At 42.5% G+C, this 22497-nt stretch overlaps 1 protein-coding gene across 3 annotated transcripts in view; it reads right to left on the bottom strand.

The window, feature by feature from the left end:
• The window catches only part of pnt (pointed), a 377379-nt gene that overhangs the window by 78694 nt on the left and 276188 nt on the right, over positions 1-22497 (bottom strand). For all 3 annotated transcript variants that reach the window (XM_065217098.1, XM_065217100.1, XM_065217099.1), the window contains one exon: positions 14298-14597. In XM_065217098.1, the coding sequence (XP_065073170.1) occupies positions 14298-14597 (300 nt within the window). The remainder of the gene's footprint in view (positions 1-14297; positions 14598-22497) is intronic.

The raw sequence follows: 22497 nt of genomic DNA on the forward strand, positions 1-22497 counted from the left end.
AGATTTTGTATGCTACCAACGAGAGTTCCAGTGGATTTTTTGACGTAGTTGACGAAGGCGTTCAAGTCAATTTCGATGCAGATTTTCAAAGGTGGATTTTTTTAATCCTCGACGAAGCCGGTTCTAGTCGATTCTGGTGGAGATTTACGTTGCGGCCAACGAAAGTTCCGGATGATTTTTTCTCAATTTTGAACGGTGCATGTTCAAGACGATTCAGCTGGAGGTTTTCGATGCTGCCAACGAAGGTTTTCGAACACTGGATTTTTTTGAATGAACCACTTCCGTCAAGCAGTTTTAGCGTGACTTTGTCAACCAGCGAATTCACATAACTGGCCAAACAAATAACTATTTTATAATGAAACGCATCTACTACGCATCTTTTTCTAGAAGAAAAATCTCAAAATATTCGGTTTATCGAATATGTCAAAAATCATTGTCACAATATGTCTGTGTTAGGGAAAGCGCTTTTCGCAGGCAATCGGTGACCATTTTATGATCATAGCAACACTTTCACATTCGTGCAATTTTCAAGAGTGACATTTAGAAAAATGATAAATCCTTAATTTTAACAGATTCGTAGAATAATTTCCTATCGATTTTCGTGTTCAGAATAAAAATCCATCATCTCTGGATCAAAATCAGACCACTTTCATGCCGCGACACTGGATTCTGAAATTGCACTCTTTATAAAATTCATGGTGGTAATAAAAAGGATCGTTTTGTCGTGATGGTTGAGTAATGCTTAACTATTAGGGTGTTCATCAACACGGATGAGGCTTTCGAGCTGTATGTTGTTTGGAACGAGGGTAACGCGCTTGGCATAGATGGCCCACAGCGACTCACGAAGATGGATCCCGATCAGTAGCGGTGAGGCTTCTTCCTCCTTCTTTGGTGAATGGACGGTCATGTGAGCTGTAGCTCGCTGCTTGCGGGCAGCCTTTCGTTGTTTACAATGTTCAACGATACGCGCCGAAAGCACTGCTGCTGCTGACGGCCGACCGGATCACACACGGTGATCGAAATCTGTGTTAGGGAATGCGCTGTTTGCATGCAATTGGTGATAATTGTTACCACTATTGCAATAGTTGGACATTTGTGTAATTTTCAGTAGTATTTAATCTATTGAAAATCAATAAAGTGTTCAATTTAGCAGATTCGCAATGCGGTCAATTTTGGTTTTTTGGAATTGCACCTCTAATATGTTGCCGAAAGACGTAATCCTACGTCAAAAATCAAATTTTGCGATTTAAATCGATCAAAAAGATGCTCTACGATGTGAAGAATTATACTGTTGAACATGAGCATTGTAAGTTGTTTACCCCATGCTTGGAATAGGGTCTCGGGGGGTCAAAGCCGTTCTTTATCCTATCTTGAGATGAAAATATATGAAACTCAAAAGAACTGCCTGTTGCGGAGAAAGTAGTGAAATGCCCGTCCTTTAGTTTGCTCTCGAGAAACTTGAAGGCTGCAATTTATTTTGAACATTAGGTTATGTATTTACAGAGTTCAACAGGCTACTTACAAAACGGTTCTTCTTCTTTCGTATGCTAATCTAACTTTGCTTATCCTAGTAAATAAGAGTAATTAGGATTTGCCAAAACATATGGAATGGTTTCTCTTACTTGAACGAACTCTCGATCTAACATAAGGGGGTTAGAAAGAAAGGGGTGTAAGTGACTTTGATCGATTCTCTTCATCGACTTTCTCTTTTGATAGCCCCAGCTTTATAAACAGATTTTGCGCTATTTCTGCCACATAGTTTGATAAAGGAGGTTCTCATCTAGCATCCAGAATGGCACACGAATCAAGGCATGTCTTGTCTTTGTAGCTGAATTATTAACGAGTCGATGAAGAGAATCGATCAAAGTCACTTATACCCTTTTCCTTATAACCTCCTCACATTTAATTATTCGAGGTTAAAACTAGCATCGTGATTTTAGATACCATCGCGGAAAGTGAATTTCTAAAGGGTGATACGGTCAAAATTTGGTCAAGGGAAAACGCGTGTAAATCGGTGAAATCGTTTATTTAAAAAATCAAATTAAATTTCTTTTTCAAGTTCAATTAGTATAAAATTCAGGAAAAATATTCAGTTAGGCTTCCGCTTTTCCAAATCCGAATTGCCGGGCCTTACGCTTGACCCCTGCCATCAGATTTTGTACAGCCACCTTGTCCACCTTCTTCGCCGCAGAAAGCCAGTTTGCCTTGAACTGCTGCTCGCCCTTAGCAGTTTTTTTGGTCTTCTTTAGGTTCCGCTTGACAATAGCCCAGTATTTCTCAATTGGGCGGAGCTCTGGCGTGTTGGGAGGGTTCTTGTCCTTGGGAACCACCTGCACGTTGTTGGCGGCGTACCACTCGATGGCCTTTTTACCGTAATGGCAAGATGCCAAATCCGGCCAAAACAGTACGGAACAACCGTGTTTCTTCAGGAAAGGCAGCAGACGTTTATTCAAACACTCTTTCACGTAAATTTCTTGGTTGACAGTCCCGGAAGCTATGAAAATGCTGCTTTTCAAGCCACAGGTACAGATGGCTTGCCAAACCAGATATTTCTTTGCGAACTTTGACAGTTTCATGTGCTTGAAAACATCTGCTACCTTTCCCCTTCCTTTTGCCGTATAAAACTCCTGTCCCGGAAGCTGCTTGTAGTCGGCTTTGACGTAGGTTTCGTCGTCCATTACCACGCAGTCAAACTTCGTCAGCATCGTCGTGTACAGCCTCCGGGATCGCGCTTTGGCCGTCGTATTTTGTTTATCATCGCGATTTGGAGTCACTACCTTCTTGTAAGTCGATAGTCCGGCTCGTGTTTTGGCTCGATGCACGGTTGTAGACGATACACCCAGCTTATTTGCGGCATCTCGGAGAGAGAGGTTAGGGTTTCGCTTGAAACTACCGGCAACTCTCTTTGTCGTCTCAGCGGCTTCCGGTTTTCGATTTCCCCCCGATCCAGACTTCCTGGCTGTCGACAAACGTTCCCCAAACACTTTAATTACATTTGTAACGGTTGATTTGGCAACTTTTAGCGATTTTGCCAACTTTGCGTGCGAGTAGCTCGGATTTTCGCGATGCGCGAGCAAAATTTTGATACGCTGCTCTTCTTGCTTGGACGGCATTTTGACAACTGAAGAGTGAATTCCAAAATCAAAATAGGAGCAACATTCTACACACACACACCTTCAAAATGAGGGGTGTTCAGGTTTTTTAAATGCAAAATTGAAAGAAATACGTCAAGTTGATATTGACCAAATTTTGACCGTATCACCCTTTATCTTGTGAACACGTTTGTTTTCTGTTCTTCGTTTCAACTCACTCCTTCTCTTTTGGCACCTCTTCGATCAAGCAGCGTTCCCAGTTACACTTAAGAGCTTGAATTTATAAAAAGACGACTTGTCAAAATTGGAATAATTGATTATCTGTCAAAGTCATAGGAAAAGTTATTCCAATCGAGCAGAAGACCTCTCAAATAGATAAGATGTCGTCTCTTTATAAATTCAGGCTCTTTAAGTTACACCTATCCGTTGCCCAATCGAGGGGCTATCTTCTTTGCTCTGAGCCTTCCTGACATAATGCAAGCTTCGTTACGAGCCTCTTCTTAGTGCCAGTACTGGTCTGGACCATCGCCGACCGCACATGACCATCCGATCCTGAGTAGATCTCGATAATAACTCCACGCTCCCTAATGATTCTGTGCTGACTCCTCAACGACAATGACCAAGTACTCCCAACCCAGCGACGCCAGAACTCGTCCGCCAAGTGCTGTCGCTCAATGTGTGAGAAGGTGCTACAAACTCCGTGCTTGGTTGAGTAACCCCTCGATTACCGTACAATAGGAAGTGGTTCGGGGTTAATGCTTCATCTGTGGCCACGTCCAAGGGCACGTACGTGAGGGGTCGTGTGTTCACGATGCCTTCCGCTTCTAGTACGACTGTCTCCAAAGTTCCATCGTCGGGGTGGCGTGGTGCTCATGCTACAGCTGCCATTGCAACTTTCACGGAGCGAATCATTCGCCTCCACACTCCACCCATGTGAGGAGCTGTGGTAGGGTTGAACAACCACTTGGTTCTCGCATTCGTAAAAACGCTCGCACATCCTCCGTTGATTTCCCTCGGCTGTTCCATCAAGCTCCGACAAAGCACGTTCCGTTGTCGAAATACATCTCATCTGGCGCCCCTCTTCTGATCGCCTTGTTCAGCGAATGGACCACTTCCAAGTGGACTGCACGTATTGTCAGACAAGTAAAAAGTGCAATCCAGCGTTTGGCCAAGCTGCGTCCTACCTTGACGAGAATAGGACCAAAACAATCTAGTCCGGTGAACGGCGTTAGTCTCACTTTACGCAGGGGTCCCATTACTGGAGGTTGAGCTGATGCTTTGCGGATCCGGTAGAACTGGAAATCCTTGCGCACTCTTTGTACCACCGTTCTGAGCTTTGGGATCTAAAAGCGTTGGCGCACTTCGTTTACAACCGTTTCACGATTGCTGTAAAGATAACGTCGATGGTACTTAGCTTCGTAGGAGATTTGAGGTGCAATCCCTATACGACCTCTAATCCTCATCACTCCGTTTTCATCCAGAAATACCACGAGATTGTATAGAGGACTGCACCTTGATAGCTTTTCTCGGTAGGTCTTTAAATCGGTATTACATTTCTCCAACAAGGAGTATTCGTCGGGATAAGCTTGTCGTTGGGCGACCTGCCACAAGTAGTTTTCAGCTCGTTGAAAATCATGTTGTGCGATTGTGGGGTATGAGGGGCTCAGTGGCCTTACGGCGGCCTTTTTTGTCCACTTTGCAGAAGATCGTGGGTTCAATCCCAGGTCCTTCACATTATAGAGTCAGTAATTTCGAACCGTTTTTTTTAATTGTTCCTACCAAATATTTATATTTCTTCAATGACCTGGAATAACATTGACTTAAAAACGCCAAAATGGCATATAATTGCTAAATTGGCAAAAAAAAACGCCCTTAAGAAAAAAAAAACCTTAAACAATGTTAAAAATGTGATTTCTAAGTGACTGTAAAAACTCCAATGAATCCTTCAAAAACGCCCAAATAGTCTTTGGCAACATTTCGAGAAAAATAAAAAAAAAGCTATAAAGCGTCAAAATGGCGTAAACATCTAAAATGCAGCAGTTCCACGCCAAATAACATTATCGGAAAAATTGACCTTCTCCGATTTCCATGAATCTTTGCGTAATTGTTTGTCATGGGCAATGATTCACATTTTTACTACAATTCGGCCATTTTAGATCTTGTAAAATTTTCAAAATGACAGCTTTGATTTTTTTTTAGAAAATTGTAGCGCAGAAATGGCAATTCTGATCGAAATGACGTCTGAGACAAAGTTGTAGAAAAAACGTTTTTCTGTTAAAAATATATAAAAAAAGTTTTTAGTATTTAAATGTTATAGCCTAAATATCTCAAAATGTGCTTGTCCGATTTTTTAAATTTGTTTTAAAACAAATCTCATAAAAAATACAAACTTTCGAAATGCTTAAAATTATGGACACTTAAAAATTGGTAAAATCTGTCGAACAAGAACTTTTGGTCAAATTTGTGTTCATGGTTTTGAACATTCCAAAAGTTTGCATTTTTCATAAGCTTATTTAAGATTTTTTTTTCCAAAAATCGGACAAGGACATTTTGAGATATTTGGTTTTGACATTTGTTTAAAAAATTTACTTTAAATAAATAAAAATCATTGTTTACTAATTTTTCTCAGAAAGACATTATTCTCCTCTACAACTTTGTCCCAGTTATCATTTCGATCAGAAATACCGTTTCTTTGTACCATTTTTTTTTAATTTCAAGGGCGCCATTTTGAAAATTTGTATAATTGCCCACATCAAACAATTACACATAGTTTCATTCAAATCGGTGAATGTTGATGCAAACATTTATATTTTCTTCGCTATTTTGCCTGGAACTGCTCATAATATTATCTTACAAAAGTTGAAGTCCGATAGCGAGAAAATTTTCTGCCTGACACACAGTTTTAAAGGGCCCCCTAGCCACCTTCATTGGCTTCGTACACTATCACCGATCGCTGCCACTAACATCTATGATTTAAGTTGGGGCGATTCCCATCCGGTCATCAAGTTTTTGGCAAAACAGTTCTTTGATTTTAACGCTGCTCTGGGCAGATGATAACAGAACAGCGAGAACCAACAGCTGATGATTTGCATTTTTATAGCAATCATGCTGATTGAGAAGGAAAATACTGAAATTTTGGGGAAGATATGCATAACTCGGCAAATGCTCGAAGTCATGCGTTTCTTTGAAAATGGACGGCTCCGTTAAATTCTGTAGTTTTGCCAACGTTTATAGAGAATAATATTTAGACAACTACTGCACTCTTAAATGAAAAGTAGCAAATAATTGTCCTTTTAAAATAATCAGATTAAAAATTTCTGGAAATTTACAGTGGTGGTCAGCTCCCATCTGACTTAAATTTATCTCAACATAAACCAAGGTTTACAAAACAGAACCCATCCAAACGTTCATCGACCGTTTCATGTAGACATTGTAACACAAGCATCAGCTAATTTGTGCATTGAATCTCCAACAAATCGCCACTAAATCCAAAACCAAACCCCTCGAAAACCACCGCAGTTCTGCGATGTTTTCTAACTACGAAAACCACGAATCGCAACGGTGCGTGACCGCGACGCACTTCACCGTACTGGCACAATACCTATTATTGCACTTTTCGCCTTCACGACCACCACCACCAAACCAACTTTGGTCAATATTTGTTTTAATTTTCCCTGGTCTAGCGATCGCGTCGTTTGGTTCACTCTCGGCTTCGATGGCAGTAGGCCATTACAATTTTAAATCAGATCTAGTCACCCCACTGTACCGTATAATAATAAAAAAAAAAAAGAAAAACCTAGCAACCAACGACTAGTCAAGGTGTTGCCAAATCTGACCCGTTGCCACCGCCGCAGTCCACAAGGAGCCCGTCTTCATCTGTCATAATTTATGATAATTAATTTTGTAGGTTATGATTGTGTATACATTTTTTAGTTTGTGTTTTAGTTCAATGTTACACATTTTTTTCTTTTTTCCGTTTTTCGGTTTCGTTTTGCTGCACTCCGTTGTGCCGTTGCCGTTGCAGCCGCCACCGCCGCCGCCGTTGGGTTGCTTGGATTTCGTTTTCGAGCGCCATCTAGCGTGACGGCGGACGCTTTGTTTTTCTTCACGAGTCAATTGAAGACAACCGAAAAAAAAATGAAAGAGATTTTCTTCATAAGGTCAGCAAGGCGACGCCGTGGATGGCCATTGGACAAATGCACACATACGTGCACACACATGCATGCGAGGAAAAAATTGCACAGACCTCACAATTCGTTGTTTTTATGTTTCTTATTTTGAGCGTGATGCAATAGTTCACGCGTGCGCGAAAATAAAGCAACACTATCACTAAACCGTGGCGGAGGCGGCGATGGTGAAGAAAAACCTATACCCAATGAGGTTAAGGTTAGTCGTAAATTTTTAGTGGCCACTACCTGTCATCATTCGTCGTCGCAGCGGATAGGTGCAAAAATTGAAGGTTAAGTGACCGCCATTTTGAAATTGAATTGGCACAGTGCATTATTTATTTTTTCTGATGAGAGAGCGCGCATGTGCAATTTTCTTAAATCACACCAACCGACCGACCGTCATCGGGTCACGCCTTCGGCGAATGTTACGGCGTGGAATTGCACCGTCCACCGCCTACTTTGTTCTCGTGGCTGCCGTCGCGAAAAATTTTACACGAAAACACCTCAACCGAAACGGCTTGTCGTCGGGAACCGGCGGCGGCAGCAGCGAGATTTCCCTGTAGAACAATAGGGACTCGCCTCGAGGTACAAAGATGGCACCCAAAAAGTAGTGCTGCGCTGCTAATGCTGACTCATCCAAGATGGCGACGCGAATCTGACAGGTAACGGCTGTTTCCCCTTCGTTAGGGAACCTTTTAAATCCCTTCGCATTGTCGAACAAATTTGCAAGATAATAAAAACACGTGCGACCGGTTCTGTGAAAGGGATTCATCCCTCCGATATATTTTTTTCCCTCTACTTAAGGACCCTCCATTTGGTCTTCAATTTACGGCGAAGAAAACATCAAACGCTAACAGCCCTAACGCAATTACCCTCCTGATTTTATCCAAATGTTTTCGCTGTCATCGGGTCGGTTGATTTGATTTAGGCCCTGCATTCACCCTCCCTCTCTCTCTCCCTTTCTCGCTCGCTCGCGAAGAAAACCGGAAAAAAGTGTCCAACCCTAGCAGGCCTAGATACTTGTTGAATATCTCCCCGTCGCAGTAGACCGGGAGTCGGTTCCCGAAAATGAAAGGGAAAATTCCATTAGTGGAAAAAAGCCGTTTGAGGACAATCGGTCCCAATCAAAGTCCAAGAAGTGACACCCAACACACATAACCAAACCCAAACCCGCCATACTCTTTAGATACAAACCGTGTGTGTTTCATTGTCCGAACGCCACCAACGGTGACGCATTCGACGACGACGACGACGGCGAAGCGAAGGGGGTTTCGGCAATCATATCCACACACACGCTTGCAATGGATGGCACGGTTCGTAGCACAAGTAGGTCTATTGCTGTTTCAAGTCCGTTCGTCCGCCCGCCCGCCGGTGGAGGCGACCAAAACAAAAACAAAGCGGTTCAAACAACGGTCAGCCACCAGCAGAAGTAAGTACCTACAGGCTCATACATTGAAGGGGCACACGGAGCATCCAAGCGGACGACGACGCTTGCAATCCGCCGCCGTCACTGCTGCTCCTGCTACATAGTAGTAGTAATTGTAGTAGGCGTTGGCGGTGGAACATTGCTGCTAGAACACTGCAACAACAACAACAACTACAAACACAGAAACAAGAGGTGCAAGAGTTTGCTGCTCAGTGCGGCGTGAAAAGCGTATTTTCCGTTTTCACTTCGATTCGGGTGCTGCTGTTGCTATTTGCTACTACTGTGTGAACTGCTGGTTGTGGTGAGCTTTCGACGAAGAAGCAACGAATTCGCGAGTGTGAAATTCCAATCTCTGTCAAATTCTGTCAAACTCTGTCAACTGTCAAATTGATCGCGCAGTTCGATTCCGATGCCTCACACCTTGGTTGTGTTGGCTAATCGGAATCGATCCGCGGACGATCTGGCTTCCAGGAAAACCGGTCGCCCAAGTCGCAGCCATGGATGCAGCAGAAAGGCATCGTAAAACCGATGCCGATGCTGCCATCCCTCCAGGGAACGATGATAAATGTACACCGCTGCTGTGTGTCGTTGTCATCCCCCTCCTCCTCCTCCTCCTCCTCCGAGTCAAATTCGTTTGTTTACATTTCCCACAGATTAAGATGTGATCCTTTCTTCTTTTCGTGCGTTCCATCCTCTTTTGTTGTGGCTTCTGGCTGCTGCTATCGCGTTGGTTTTATCACGCAACGAAGGGCTGTAAATGTTGTTTTGTTTTTCGAATGGAAAACAGCTTAGATTTATGTCGAGACACATGTTCGATCGGCACTGATAAGGAAGGAACCAATATGGCGGCGAACGGGTGACAGTTGACAACTTTCCTCCGTCACCGATTGCCGGTCAATCAACCATGTTGACAAACTTGGCTTGCCGGGAACTGCTGGCTCGTGAGCAAGATAAAATCTCACGCTTTTGCGGACCTGGGCCCGGCACAGGCCGGAAGCGACCCAGGAGATTATAAAACTACACACTATCACCACCTTGTTTTAATGATTCTGATACTTTTATTTCCTCGCTACGTTGAGTATGGCCATAAGTGGAGTGTAAGTGAATTAGTGGCACACACACACGTCCCCGCCCCCCGCTTTCCCGCCAGTCCCTTCCCCGAGCAAACGGCGGGATATTAGCATAATTGCAGGCAACGGCCCATGGCCCCGTCGTCGTTGTCGTCAGTGTAAAATAGTTAATGTCTTCAATTAGTTTCATGAAGTCTGCCTCTTTTCTTTGTTTTCGTTGATTAACTCCGGAAGCTGCGATTGAACACTTGGTTTTACGTAAAATGTGTTCCGCAATTGGGTGAAAAAGAAGAAACATTTATTGATTCTTTCCTCCTTTCTCCGCAATCGACGACGAGGCTTGCTGCGATCGATTGTTCTACCTTTTGGATTTGGAACAGTTATCACCGTGGCTACGAAGACGACAACCGCGACGACGGGGCCTACTAAGTCGCGAGGAAGCACGTATTAAAATTAATGACGGCGCGAGAGAAGCAGCGACGGGCTCTTAAACGAGATTATGTTCCGCAGTTAATGTCATTTTCGAGTGAGCGTGAACGGAAATATGAATCGAAAACTGGTCCTCGTCAGCAACAACGGGATTGGCTTGGCTTACATCCGAATAACTGGTTTGGAGCGGAGCGGACGGACTGTCGATTGTACGCAAATCGGAAACTCTGCCGAGTGCGCGCGCGCGTTTATCGATCTCCGGTGTCGATTAAGACATACTTACGACGGGCTCTTACGGGTTTGTCTTGTGCGAAAGAGAAGGTGATTTGCATGAAAAATTAGAATCCGGAGCGAGGTTGCAACCGTGGGAACGTTGGGATCCGTCGAGAAGGAAGTTGCCCCGTGTGACGGGTTGACGGCTAGCGGTACAGTTTGTATCCATTCTGGCAGTCAACCAAGAGGCTGGGATTCAACGTATTCCAAAGTTTGGGATTCAAAGAATCCCTAAATTTGAGATTCAAAGAATCCCTAAATTTGAGATTCAACGAATCCCTGAATTTGGGATTCAACGAATCCCTGAATTTGGGATTTAACGATTCCCAGAATTTGGGATTCAACGAATCCCAGAATTTGGGATTCAACGAATCCCAGAATTTGGGATTCAACGAATCCCAGAATTTGGGATTCAACGAATACCAGAATTTGGGATTCAATGAATTTCAGAATTTGGAATTCAACGGATCCCAGAATTTGAGATTCAATGAATCCCAGAATTTGGGATTCAACGAATCCCAGAATTTGGTATTCAACGAATCCCAGAATTTGGGATTCAACGAATCCCAGAATTTGGGATTCAACGAATCCCAGAATTTGGTATTCAACGAATCCTAGAATTTGGGATTCAACGAATCCCAGAATTTGGGATTCAACGAATCCCAGAATTTGGGATTCAACGAATCCCAAAATTTGGGATTCAACGAATCCCAGAATTTGGAATTCAACAAATCCCAGAAATTGAAATGCAACGAATCCCAGAATTTAGGATTCAACGGATCCCAGAATTTGGGATTCAACAAATCCCAGAAATTGAAATGCAACGAATCCCAGAATTTAGGATTCAACGGATCCCAGAATTTGGGATTCAACAAATCCCAGAATTTGAAATTCAACAAATCCCAGAGTTTGGGATTAATTGAACCCCAGACTCAGGATTCAATGAATCCCAGAGTTTGGGATTCAACAAATTCCGATTCTGGGATTCAACAAATCCACAATCTGGGATTCAACGAATTCCGAATTGGGGATTTAACTAATCCCAAATCTGGGATTCAACAAATCCCGAATCTGGCATTTAACGAATCCCAAAGCTGGGATTAAAAAAATCCCGGGTTTGGGATTCAACGAATCCCAAATCTAGGATTTAACGACTCCAGAAACAGGGATTCAACGAATTCCGAATCTGGGATTCATCGAATCTCGAATCTGAGATTCAACGAATTTCAAATCTGGGATTCTACGAATCCCTAATCTGGGATTCAACGAATTTAGAATTTGGGATTCCATGGATCACCTTCATACACCAAAATTAATTTAAAACAGTCTAGAAGCTTCCCAAAATAATAATTTAATAATAATTCAACGAATCCTAAGTCTGGGATTCAACGAATCCCGAGTTTGGAATTTAAAGAATCCCGAGTCTGGGATTCAACGAATCCCGAATATGGGATTCAACAAATTCCTAGACTGAGATTTCAAGAATCCCGGTCTGAGATTCAACAAATCCTGGTCTAGGATTCAACGAATTTCGAGAATGGGATTAATGAGTAACGAGTAAACAGCCTAGAAGCTTCCCAAAATAATAATTCAACGAATCCCGAATCTGGGATTCAACGAAACGTGAAAAATGACCTGGAATCACCAAAAGGTGGACTACCTTAACATCTAATCAAGATCTTGACGATTCAATTGAAATTGAGACATCCAATTCCACCTGACAATGTAATACAAGCGTTACAGTTTCCGGTTCGCTCAATCGGAAACTGCTGAATGAAATTGCCAGGCCTGCGTCGGTGAGCATCCATCAATCCGTCAACTGTCAACCTGGGGGCGAGTGCAGAAAATGGCATTTTCCCCGCAAATCTTGACCCAAACTGTCATTATCGAAGCAACGCTTCAAATTTACTCTTGCGAAAAGTGTCACAACGGTTCCATCAAGCGGCAATTTGAAACATCATCATCATCGTCGTCGTCGTCGTCGTCGTCGACAGTGCCTACTTGATTATATTATTAAACAACCATCCTCTCCGAGCTCCATCATTGCGGCGAACGACGACGGCGAGTGCATTCAATTCATTAACGCGCAGTAGGCGCGTTATCATATTCCCCTGACAGATCCCACCGCAGCAACCCACCAAGCCGAGCTCCATTCATGCGAAAGCGCACCATATTCATGTGTGCGTCAGTCCCATTCATTCATTCACGTTTAGAGTCTCATTCATTTAAATCGCTGTTATCATCGCTGGAAATCACCATCACGAACCGAGCGCGGAGCGAAAACGCGTCCGTCGTAGCCAGCCAACTACTGGACCCGGTGGTTGATCATCATGATGAAAATTAAAATAAGTACTTTAGAGAGCGACTCGCTGTCCGCTGCTGCTTGCTATATGTGACTGACTGACCACACACTAAACATTGATTCAAAGATGGCCGCCGGCGGCCCACCTCCGCAAGCGACGAGTTTCACCTGAACCCTAACCTCGCTATTCAACCATCTAAAAAAAAAAACTATTTTACGAAAGAATCTGCCATGTCATTGTGCGCCCCCTCGTCTCGCCGAGATCGCGAACGATGATGACGATAATACCAACAAACGAAAATTGATTTCCATTCGATCGCAGAAGGCAAGTCGGAGGAGCGGGCACCAGGCAACCCGAAAACCTAGCAATCAAGTGATTTTCATTCAGCATTTTGTTCGCTTCGCGTGATCCGAGCGATCCAAGTAAGCGTTGCTTTCATCATGAATGAACAACAACAACAACACAATCGATAGGGAGCGGACAGTTCCCTTCTCGGGTGGGTGTCTGTGTAAGGTAGCGCACACGGGGGTCATTATCGAGTTCGAACGAAGCACCGATCCGAGGGATATCCAATTCTCAGAGTGAGGGAGGCCGATTACACCCTTTCCCCGAAAAAAAAAGAGTCTCGAAATGGCTATTTTTCAAACACTGACTGCTGGAATGGACCTGGCAATTGTGTGTGTAGGTCTGTTGCCTGGGACGAGAGAACCTTTGTTCCGAGCTCAACTCGACCGTGAATTTGAGTCGGGTTTCCATTTTTACATGCATTGCACACACTTCTTCGCAGACAATTGCGATCCGTAGAGAAAAAAAAACTAATCGAAATTGTTTCAACACTGCAAACCAGTGGAACTCAGTAGGCTGTCAAGCTGTCAACTGTTCAAAACACGTGCAAGTCAAGCTACTAGATCACCATGACCCTTATGATTACTCCTATAAGGTACCCAAAAACCAATACATTTAACTCCGAAAGGCCCACGAACTAAAATTGATACCTCTCTAAGGCGACTAAGAGCGTGCCGCCCACTGCTGCCCCTTCCTAGTTGAAAGCGAAGTTTTCTTTTTCTATTTTAGAGTACGAACGCGGCTTTATTACAGGGCGCAAAAGGCTCTTTCTCCCACAAAAAGCGACTAGTCAGTGATACTCGCCGCCCGGACCCGAGCCCGAGATCGATGGAAATGGAAGACCAAATGTTACGAAACATTTCTCACTTCTTCCACTCCACTCACTCCACTCTAATATTCCATTCAACCCTAGCAATCTTGGACTACGACGCCTCATATACGGTATTTCAGGTTTCGTTTTGTTTTAGTTAATATATCGAAATTATATGGCTCTTGGTCCCGCGCCAATCTCTGCTTTTTCCACCGTGTGTGTGTGTGTGCGTACACAACACACTTTATGTAACTAATTATATGGTGATTTTCCCTCGACCTCTGGCATCCCTTCCGCCCGCGGTTGAAACCCGTTCTGGGTGGCTTTCAAAATCCCCGCCCCACGCCGCCTAAGATCAATCGAAAATCTGTCTACTCACCACTACTATTGTTGGAATTGCTGGCAGCACTGCTGCCCCCACCGCTGCGGCCGCCACCTCCACCTCCGCCGCCACTGGTGGACGTCGAATTGCTACCGCTAAACTGTTGCTCCTGCTGGTGCTGTTGGCTGCTTAACCGCTGGAGGGCGCTGTTGTACTCGCTGATTTCGCTGACGCCACTGCTGGTCCCTCCCGTCGAGCCACAATCGCCGCTGCCGCCACCGCCACCGACGCCGTACAGGGCACTGGTGACGGCTGCCACTACCGACGCACTGCCGTCCAGCAGGGCTTTCTCACAATCTGCAAATAAGGAGCACAAATTTAGCAAATTTCATTCCGGAATTGATTTGATTTCCATCCATCGATGTCCAAATATGTTTATTCGCTAAATTGAATCGAGGGGGGCCCCTATGGGTAGGCAACTCCGAGAAGTAGGAATTTGAAGTTCTGCAGGAGTGATTCAATTACCGCTGCCCGGTTACGAACGAACGTTTCTGCGTTCAAGAGGAGTGTGAGAGAGTCTTTTGAATGGTGGTTGGGCGTTTGTCAATGCTTGCTTTGTTGGTGGTTGCTATGGGGTAAACAAGTTAAGAAGAAGGTTCTTCAATCAGATTCATTCACGCTTGAAGAATTCCATTTTAAAGCGTCTATGGAGTTGGAAGGACTCTGTGGAAACTTTGAGGGTCAAACTAGTCCGATAGCTGTGGGCTCTTCTCACTGTTGAACTTGATCAAGCTTGATAACTTTGATTGATTGTCATCAGCAAATTGTTGTATGAAGGGCCAAAAACGAATGGATGGATTTGCCTATTCATTTGCTTGGGACAGTTAAGAATCACCTTCCAACAACTTGATCAGCCAATTGGTCAGAAAACGAGCCATCCAACAGGAAGATGGGGAGAAGAGCCCGCCCTTTATCCACAAAATGTTAGCAACATAAACTTAAAAAAATTATGAAAAGAAAATTCAAGAAAGACAACTAACTTCAACAGACAACTCAGATAATAGGCTATTGAAGAAAAGTTTCCTTCACCGCTGGACTTCTTGATAGAAGTTCTACAATCTTCTGGAGGCAAGCTCTGAGATCTTCTTAAGGGGACTTCCAATAATTTTCAAAGCTTAATTTTAAGATCCTCAGAAGCCAAATTTCAAAATCTATCGAAAGAAATGTTCCGGGAGCTGAAAGAAGAAGTTCCGGGAACTTCCGAAGGCAACTTTCGAAGGCAGACTTAGGATTCATCCGAGGCTTTGCTTAGGGATCGTCCGAATGCAAGTTCTGTAAATTTCCGAGGTCGGTAGCGTGTTTAAGGAGATTATGTCAAGCTACATAATATCGAAGAAATCATATCAAGAAGACTGGCAACTCTTCTCCATTTTCTCATACGACCGCTATGAGACCGACACAATCGCGTCATCTACCGCGCAAAGGTAAATGCTTCGAACGAATTTGATAGCAAAGATTTCAACCTCAGAAGAAAGGTTTGTGTATTTGCTCATTTTTCTATGCAGTACTTCCACCTTCACTCAAGCGCAGTGCTACTGTACCTGTCGCTTGCATTCTGGAAGAGTTGCCAGTCTTCTTGATTTGATGTCTTCGATAATATGCATATGCAGCTACATATAGAGCTAAAACCAGTGCAATGCCTCTTTGCCAGTTGTAGAGTCCTGAATAATTCAGTGCGAACATTTCAAAGGGGCGTAATTGCTACTTTAAACAATGGCTTTATCCGTCGATTTCTCGCAAATAAAAGCTCACTCCTCAAAATAATAAAATTCTAGCTGGTAGAGGAAACATTCCTCTTCCTGTTGTTGTCATTAATTTTCATGAGTGAGCGAGAAGTCGACGGTCAAAGCCATTGTTTACAAATGCAATTACGCCCCTTTGAAATGTTGGCACTGATATATGTTTTAGTAGCTCAAGAAGGGAACTTTTGTGAGTCTTCTGAAGACAAGTTCTGAAATGATCTAAACACAAATTCTTGAATCTCCTGAAGGAAACTTCTTGACACAATGTCTGCTAGATTCAGAAATCAGGATACATGATCAATGAGGCTTTGAAGTTATGGCATCTAACTAAGTAGGGTTGCACTCATTTTCGTAAAATTTTCACTGAAAATTGAATAAAATTAACTGAAAAATGGTGTGAAATGGGTAAACGTTACTCTAAAAAAAGTAATATTTAAACTCATTTTTGAGCTTAAGTTAAGTTCTTACGAATGTTAATGAAATTCTAAATTCTAAAGTTGTTTTCAGTGTTCACTCGGCTGTCGACAAAAGCAGTCCACTCTCGATGTGTGCCACACTCGGCAGCAACCATTGTGTGGTCCTCCTCATTGTTCTTAATCAGCAGTTCTTTCGGTCGATGCGTCGTTGGCTTTGGAAGGCAACCGTTTAGTGATGAGTGTGTGAGTGCTGACCACGTTTTGCGTCCATTGCTGCAATAGAAGCGCTCTGACCCCCGTTGGCGTAACTGCCATACAATGAAACCGCTGGAAGCGGCTCCTGTTCTGATAGAGGAGGCTTTTTGGATCGTGGAAGTTAAAATATTTATGGTGTTGTACCTTATGACTATAGTTTTAAGATGTATTGTATAGTGACCAATAATCCTCGGCTCTGTAAAGTTAATTCGTTTGAGCCTTATCAAATAAATTAATAAACAACAATAAAGTTGTTTTCAAGGTCGAGTGTTTACAAAAAATACATTAGCTTACTATTTGCTGCTGAATGGCCGTCGGCAGAACCCTCGAAATTGTTCCTTGTGTCAAAACGAAAAAATAACACTGAAAACAAATTCACCTATCTTAACTCGTTGTTTAATTGATTCGCAAATTTGATGATTTTCACATTAACCACTTTTAGCAATTTTCGGTTCAATATCCGAGGACGCGAGGTTCAAAGATCTTCCGTAGGAAAGTATAAGGATCTTCACAAACATTGTTCTAGGAACTTCCCAAACAACGGGTAGTTGTAAGGAATTGCCAAGATTTGCAAACTTCTTGAGTCAAATTCCAACTGACACTGAACAAAATTCACCTGTGACAATTCACAGTTTCGCTAGCAGGTGTCCGTACCATTCCTGAAGAGGCGAGTTTGAAGGTTCTCCAAAGGCAAGTTTTAGGACCTTCCAAAGCCTAGTTCGGGAAACTACTGGAAAGTTCTGGAATTTACAAAAGTCAGATTTTAAGAACTTCCAAACTCAAGCTGATGTGGGAGGTTAAAAAAAAAGAAATTCCAGTAAACTTCTTGAGGAAAGTTCTAGGAACTTCCGGGAGTAAGTTCTTGAAACCCTCAGAAGCCGGGATCATCGAAAGGAATGTTTTGAAATGTCCCGGAAGCAAGTTATACAAAGTTCGGTACACTTGTTCTGAGAACATCCGCAGGTAATTTCAAGAAACTTTCGAGGGCAAGTTCTTGGATATTTTTTTAGGAACTTCCTAAGACAAGTTTTGAGGTTTACAGATGACAAGTTTTTGGAATAACGATGGTAAGTTATGGGACGTTTTAAAGCAACTTCTTAAACCGAATTCTGTCTGGAGAAAATTTCTACGAGCCTTAAAAACCGAGTTCTGAGTTCCTTCGAAGCCATGTTTGAAATCTCCTTGGAGTAACTTCGGGAGACAAGTTCTAACCATGATCCTGATTCTATTACTGCAAATTGGTGCGGCAAGTTCCAGAGCATATCGAGCGCAAGTCCTAGAATGTTTTGAAGGCAAGGCCAGATTTCAAGACCTTCAAGTAGGAAAGTTTTAAGTCCTAGGACCTCCCGAATGTGAGTTCAGAAAATATCTGACGTAGGAACTCTCGAACGCAGATAATTCTATAACTCGTCTTAAGACAAGTTCTGAGACAATTTTTTGCATCATCGGAACATTCAGATAAATGAGGTGATCTTCTACGTGCAAATTCTGGGAATTTTAGGGAGCAAGTTCTCGTAACATTAGAAGCCAAAATCCTGGGAGCAAGTTCTACAAACTTTGGAAGACAAGTTCTGCAACATTTCGGATTCAAGTATTGCAAACTACTGGAGCAATAGTTATAGTTATCGACACTCTTGAAAACAAGTTCTAGGATCTATCCAAGCTCCATGATCTTCCAAAGAAAGACACACAAGTTCTGCAAAGTTCCATATTCAAATACTGCAATCTTACGGGGATAATTTCTGGAGCTTACCTCCAGAACTCGGGAGCAAGTTCTTGAATTTTTCAAAAACTAGTTCTAAGTTCCTCTCAGACCAAATTGCGAGGATTTTCTCAATGCATATGTTGGGGGTGATGTTGGACCTATGCACCACTGAGGGTGCTCAGGATTAATGATGCATCGAATAGTGTTATTCGGCCAGATATTGGTCAGTTACACCAAAATATTACCTGATATTCGACTTTTTCCCACATAACAAGTGACCGACAAGGTCTTTGTGTGACATTTTGAGGCTATAAAGCTTGATATTTGGCCTAAATATTTGGTGCATCATTACTCAGAATACGAGAACTTCTAAAGACAATTTCTCAGAAATACACAAACGAAGATTCATGAACTTCCAAAATTCTGCGAACTTCTGCAAGTGCTAGAAATTTCCCGAATCAAGTTCTAGAAACCACATACCCAAGTTCCGGGATCATCCAAAGGAAGGTTTAAGATTTTAAGAGGTAAGTTCTTCGTATTTAGGAAGGTAAACTTATGGTGATTCTAAAAATTCACCGGAAGCCGAATTTAGCTTCGAGTGTTGCGAATGTTAGTTCTAGAAATTTTGCAGGTCAAATTATTGTTCAAAGTATAGTAGTCAAATTCCAAAGGTTATGCAAAAGTTCAAAAGCGTTTTCCCACATTTTTTTTTGGAGAAAAATCTAGAAATCTCTAGGAACCTTAAGGACCCAGTTGCAGGATCTTCTAAAGACAAGTTTTAGGAACTTCCGGAGACAATCTTATGAGGACAACTTTTGAGGCTCTGAAATCGGCAGAAGCTATCTTTCGAATTGCAACGTTTTGGATTCAAGTACCGCAAACATCCGGAGACACGTTCTAGAAACTTTTGCTAACAAGTTCCGAGATTTAGCCAAGTTCCACGATTTTCCGAGGAAAGATTTTAGGATCTCCAAGACCTAAGTTATCCAAATTTTGGCACATAGGAACTGCTAAATTCCAGATTCAAGTGTTGCAAACTTCGGGTGATAATTTCTAGAACTTGTCTCCGGAAGTCGGGAGCTAGTTCTAGGATTTTGCAAATACATTAGCCTTTAGGATCTTTTCAGGACAAATAGCAAGTATTTTCTGGAGGCATGTTTTGGGGATCACGCTGGTCTGATGCACCACTGGAGGTGCTCACACGGTTGCTCAGGATACATGAGTGAAAGAGTGAATGTTTTGGGAACTTCCACAGACAATTTCTTCGATCAATACAAACGAAGATTCAAGAACTTCCCAAAACAACTTCTAGAGACAAATTTTGCTAACTTCAAGCAAGTAGGAAACTCAGATTCCATAGTACGGGATCTTCCGAAGGAAGGTTTTGAAATATTCTAGATGCTGCAAATCATCCAAGAATCCTAATGTTCCTAAAACTTAATTCTGGAAGTCGGTATTAATTTCTGGAGAACTTTTCAGAATCCACAGAAGTCATCTTTCAAATTGCAACGTTTCGAATTCAAGTACCGCAAACATCAGGAGACACGTTCTAGAAACTTTTGCTAACGAGTTCCGAGATTTAGCCAAGTTCCACGATCTTACGAGGAAACATTTTGGGATCTCCAAGACCTAAGTTATCCAAACTTTGGCACACAAGTTCTGCGAAGTTCCAGATTCAAATAATGCAAATATCCGGAGGTAATTTCCTGAGCTTACATCAAAGTTGGAACCCCTGCAAGATTTGGAAATTCCCACGGAAAAATGTTAGGCAACTTCCGGAGATAGTCTGTTGAACTGAATTCCGGAAATCACGAGTAAGTTCGAGCCTTACAAAGGCTAATTCTAGGAACTTTCCAGATCAAATTATTGAATCTTATGAGGACAAGAGTGGAGGTTCTGAGATCTAGTGGAGCCATATTTTAGGAATTTCCAAAGGCAAGTTATGGAAAGTTTCAAAAGCGGTTTCCAAGAAACTTTCGGCAGTAAGCTGTAGGAACCTTTAAGGACCAAGTTGCAGTATTTACTAAAGACTTTAGGAACTTCTGGAGACAAGCTCTACGAACTTTGGGAGACTACTGCTACGAAATTTCGGATCTAATGTCTGCAATCTTCCGAAAGGAGGCAAGTTCTAGATACTTTTCAGGCCAAACTGTATATTGTTCTGATGGAAAGTCTGCCGGGAGCTTCCAACAGCACAAGTTCTAAAGACTAGGTAAGCTCTAGAAATTATCCCCAGAAGATTGCAGTATTTGAATCTGGAACTTTGCAGAACTTGTGTGTCTTTCTTTGGAAGATCACGGAGCTTGGATAGATACTAGAACTTGTTTTCAAGAGTTTCTATAACTATAACTATAGCTCTGGTACTTGGCAATACTTGAATCCGAAACGTTGGAGAACTTGTCTTCCAAAGTTTGTAGAACTTGTCTCCCAAAGTTCGAAGAACTTGCTCCTGGGATATTGGCTTCTATTGTTACAAGAACTTGCTCCCAAAAATTCCCCGAACTTGCACGTGGAAGTTCACATCATTTATCTGAATGTTCCGATGATGTAAAAATTTGTCTCTGGAACATTTCAGAACTTGTCTTAAGAAGACTCATAGAATTCTCTGCATTCGAGAGTTCCTACGTCAGAAATTTCCTGAACTCACATTCGGGAGGTCCTGGGACTTAAAACTTTCCTTCAGAAATCAAATCAAATGAACTTTTAGAAGCAAGTACAAGGAACTTCCGGTGGCATTTACTGATAAGCTTAGGTGCTGAGGTTCGATATCTTTCAGCAGAATGTTTAGGGATCTCCTGGAGGCAAGTTCTATGAATTGGTAGACAATTTCTGACAAGATTTGGAATGAAGTTCTGCAAACTTCCGGAGGTACTTTTGGGAAGATGTTCTAGATTCTTTCGAAGGCAAGTTCTAGAAATTTTGCAGATCAGATTGGAGGATCTTCCGAGGATGCGCTTTAGGAATTTCTAAAGGCATGGAACAGGACAGGAGCCATGTTTAGGAATTCCTCAGCTGGAAAAATACTTCAAAGGCATTTTCTGCCAAGTTCTAGGGAGGAATTCTGGTATCTACTGGAGACAGGTTCTGCGAATCTTTTGAGGCAAATTCTACAAACTTCTGGAAGCAAATTCTAGTACTTAGTAGATACGTCCCGACACCTTCAAAAAACAAGTTTTTGGATCTTCCGGAGCCATTTTCCGCGAACTTCGTGAAACAAGTTTTAAGAAATTCGGAATTCAATTACTGCAAGCTTCCGGAGGTACACTTGGGAACAAGTTTTAGACACTTTCGAAGGCAAGTTCTAAGAGCTTGTCATACCAGATTGAAGGGTCTTCCAATTTTGGCCTTTAGGCAAGCTGGAAAAATACTTCAAAGGCATTTTCTGCGAAGTTCTTTCAATCAATTCTCTACTATCTACTAGAGGCAATTTCTGCAAATTTCTTGAGACAAATTCTGCTTCTGGAAGCATGTTCTGGAACCTAGTAGCTACGTAGCTTACGGAGCCATTTTCTGTGAACTTCGTTAGACAAGTTTTGGCGAAGTTCCGGATTCAATAACAGCAATCTTCCGGAAATAATTTTGGACACAAGCTCTAGATTCTTCTTCTAGAATCTGTAGAGACAAGTTCTAGGATCTTTGCAGACAAAATTAAAGGATCTTCCGAAGGTACACTTTGGGCATGGAACAAAATAGTAGCAATGTTTAGGCATTTCCAAGGGCAAGCTAGAAAAATGCTTCAAAGGCATTTTCTACGAAGTTCTTGAGATGCATTCTGCTATCTACTGGGAGGCAAGTGCTGTGAATTTCTTGAGGAAAATTCGGAAGGCAAGTTCAAGTATCTAGTAGCTACATCGCAATATCTTCAAAAACCAAGTTTTGGGATCTTCCGGAGTCATTTTCTGCAAGCTTACAAGTGTTGACGAAGTTCCGGATTCAATTGCTGCAAACTTCAGGAGGTACTTTTCGGCTCTAAAATCTTTATAAGAAAAATTCTACGAGCTTTGCAGGCCAGATTGAAGGATTGAAGTTCCGGGATCTACCGGACCTATGTTTAGGAATTTCCAAAGGCAAGCTGTAGA

This window comes from Ochlerotatus camptorhynchus, unplaced genomic scaffold, assembly GCF_037179485.1.
Source record: "Ochlerotatus camptorhynchus isolate MF236.1 unplaced genomic scaffold, CSIRO-AGI_Acam_v1.1 ptg000070l, whole genome shotgun sequence".
NCBI lineage: Eukaryota > Metazoa > Arthropoda > Insecta > Diptera > Culicidae > Ochlerotatus > Ochlerotatus camptorhynchus.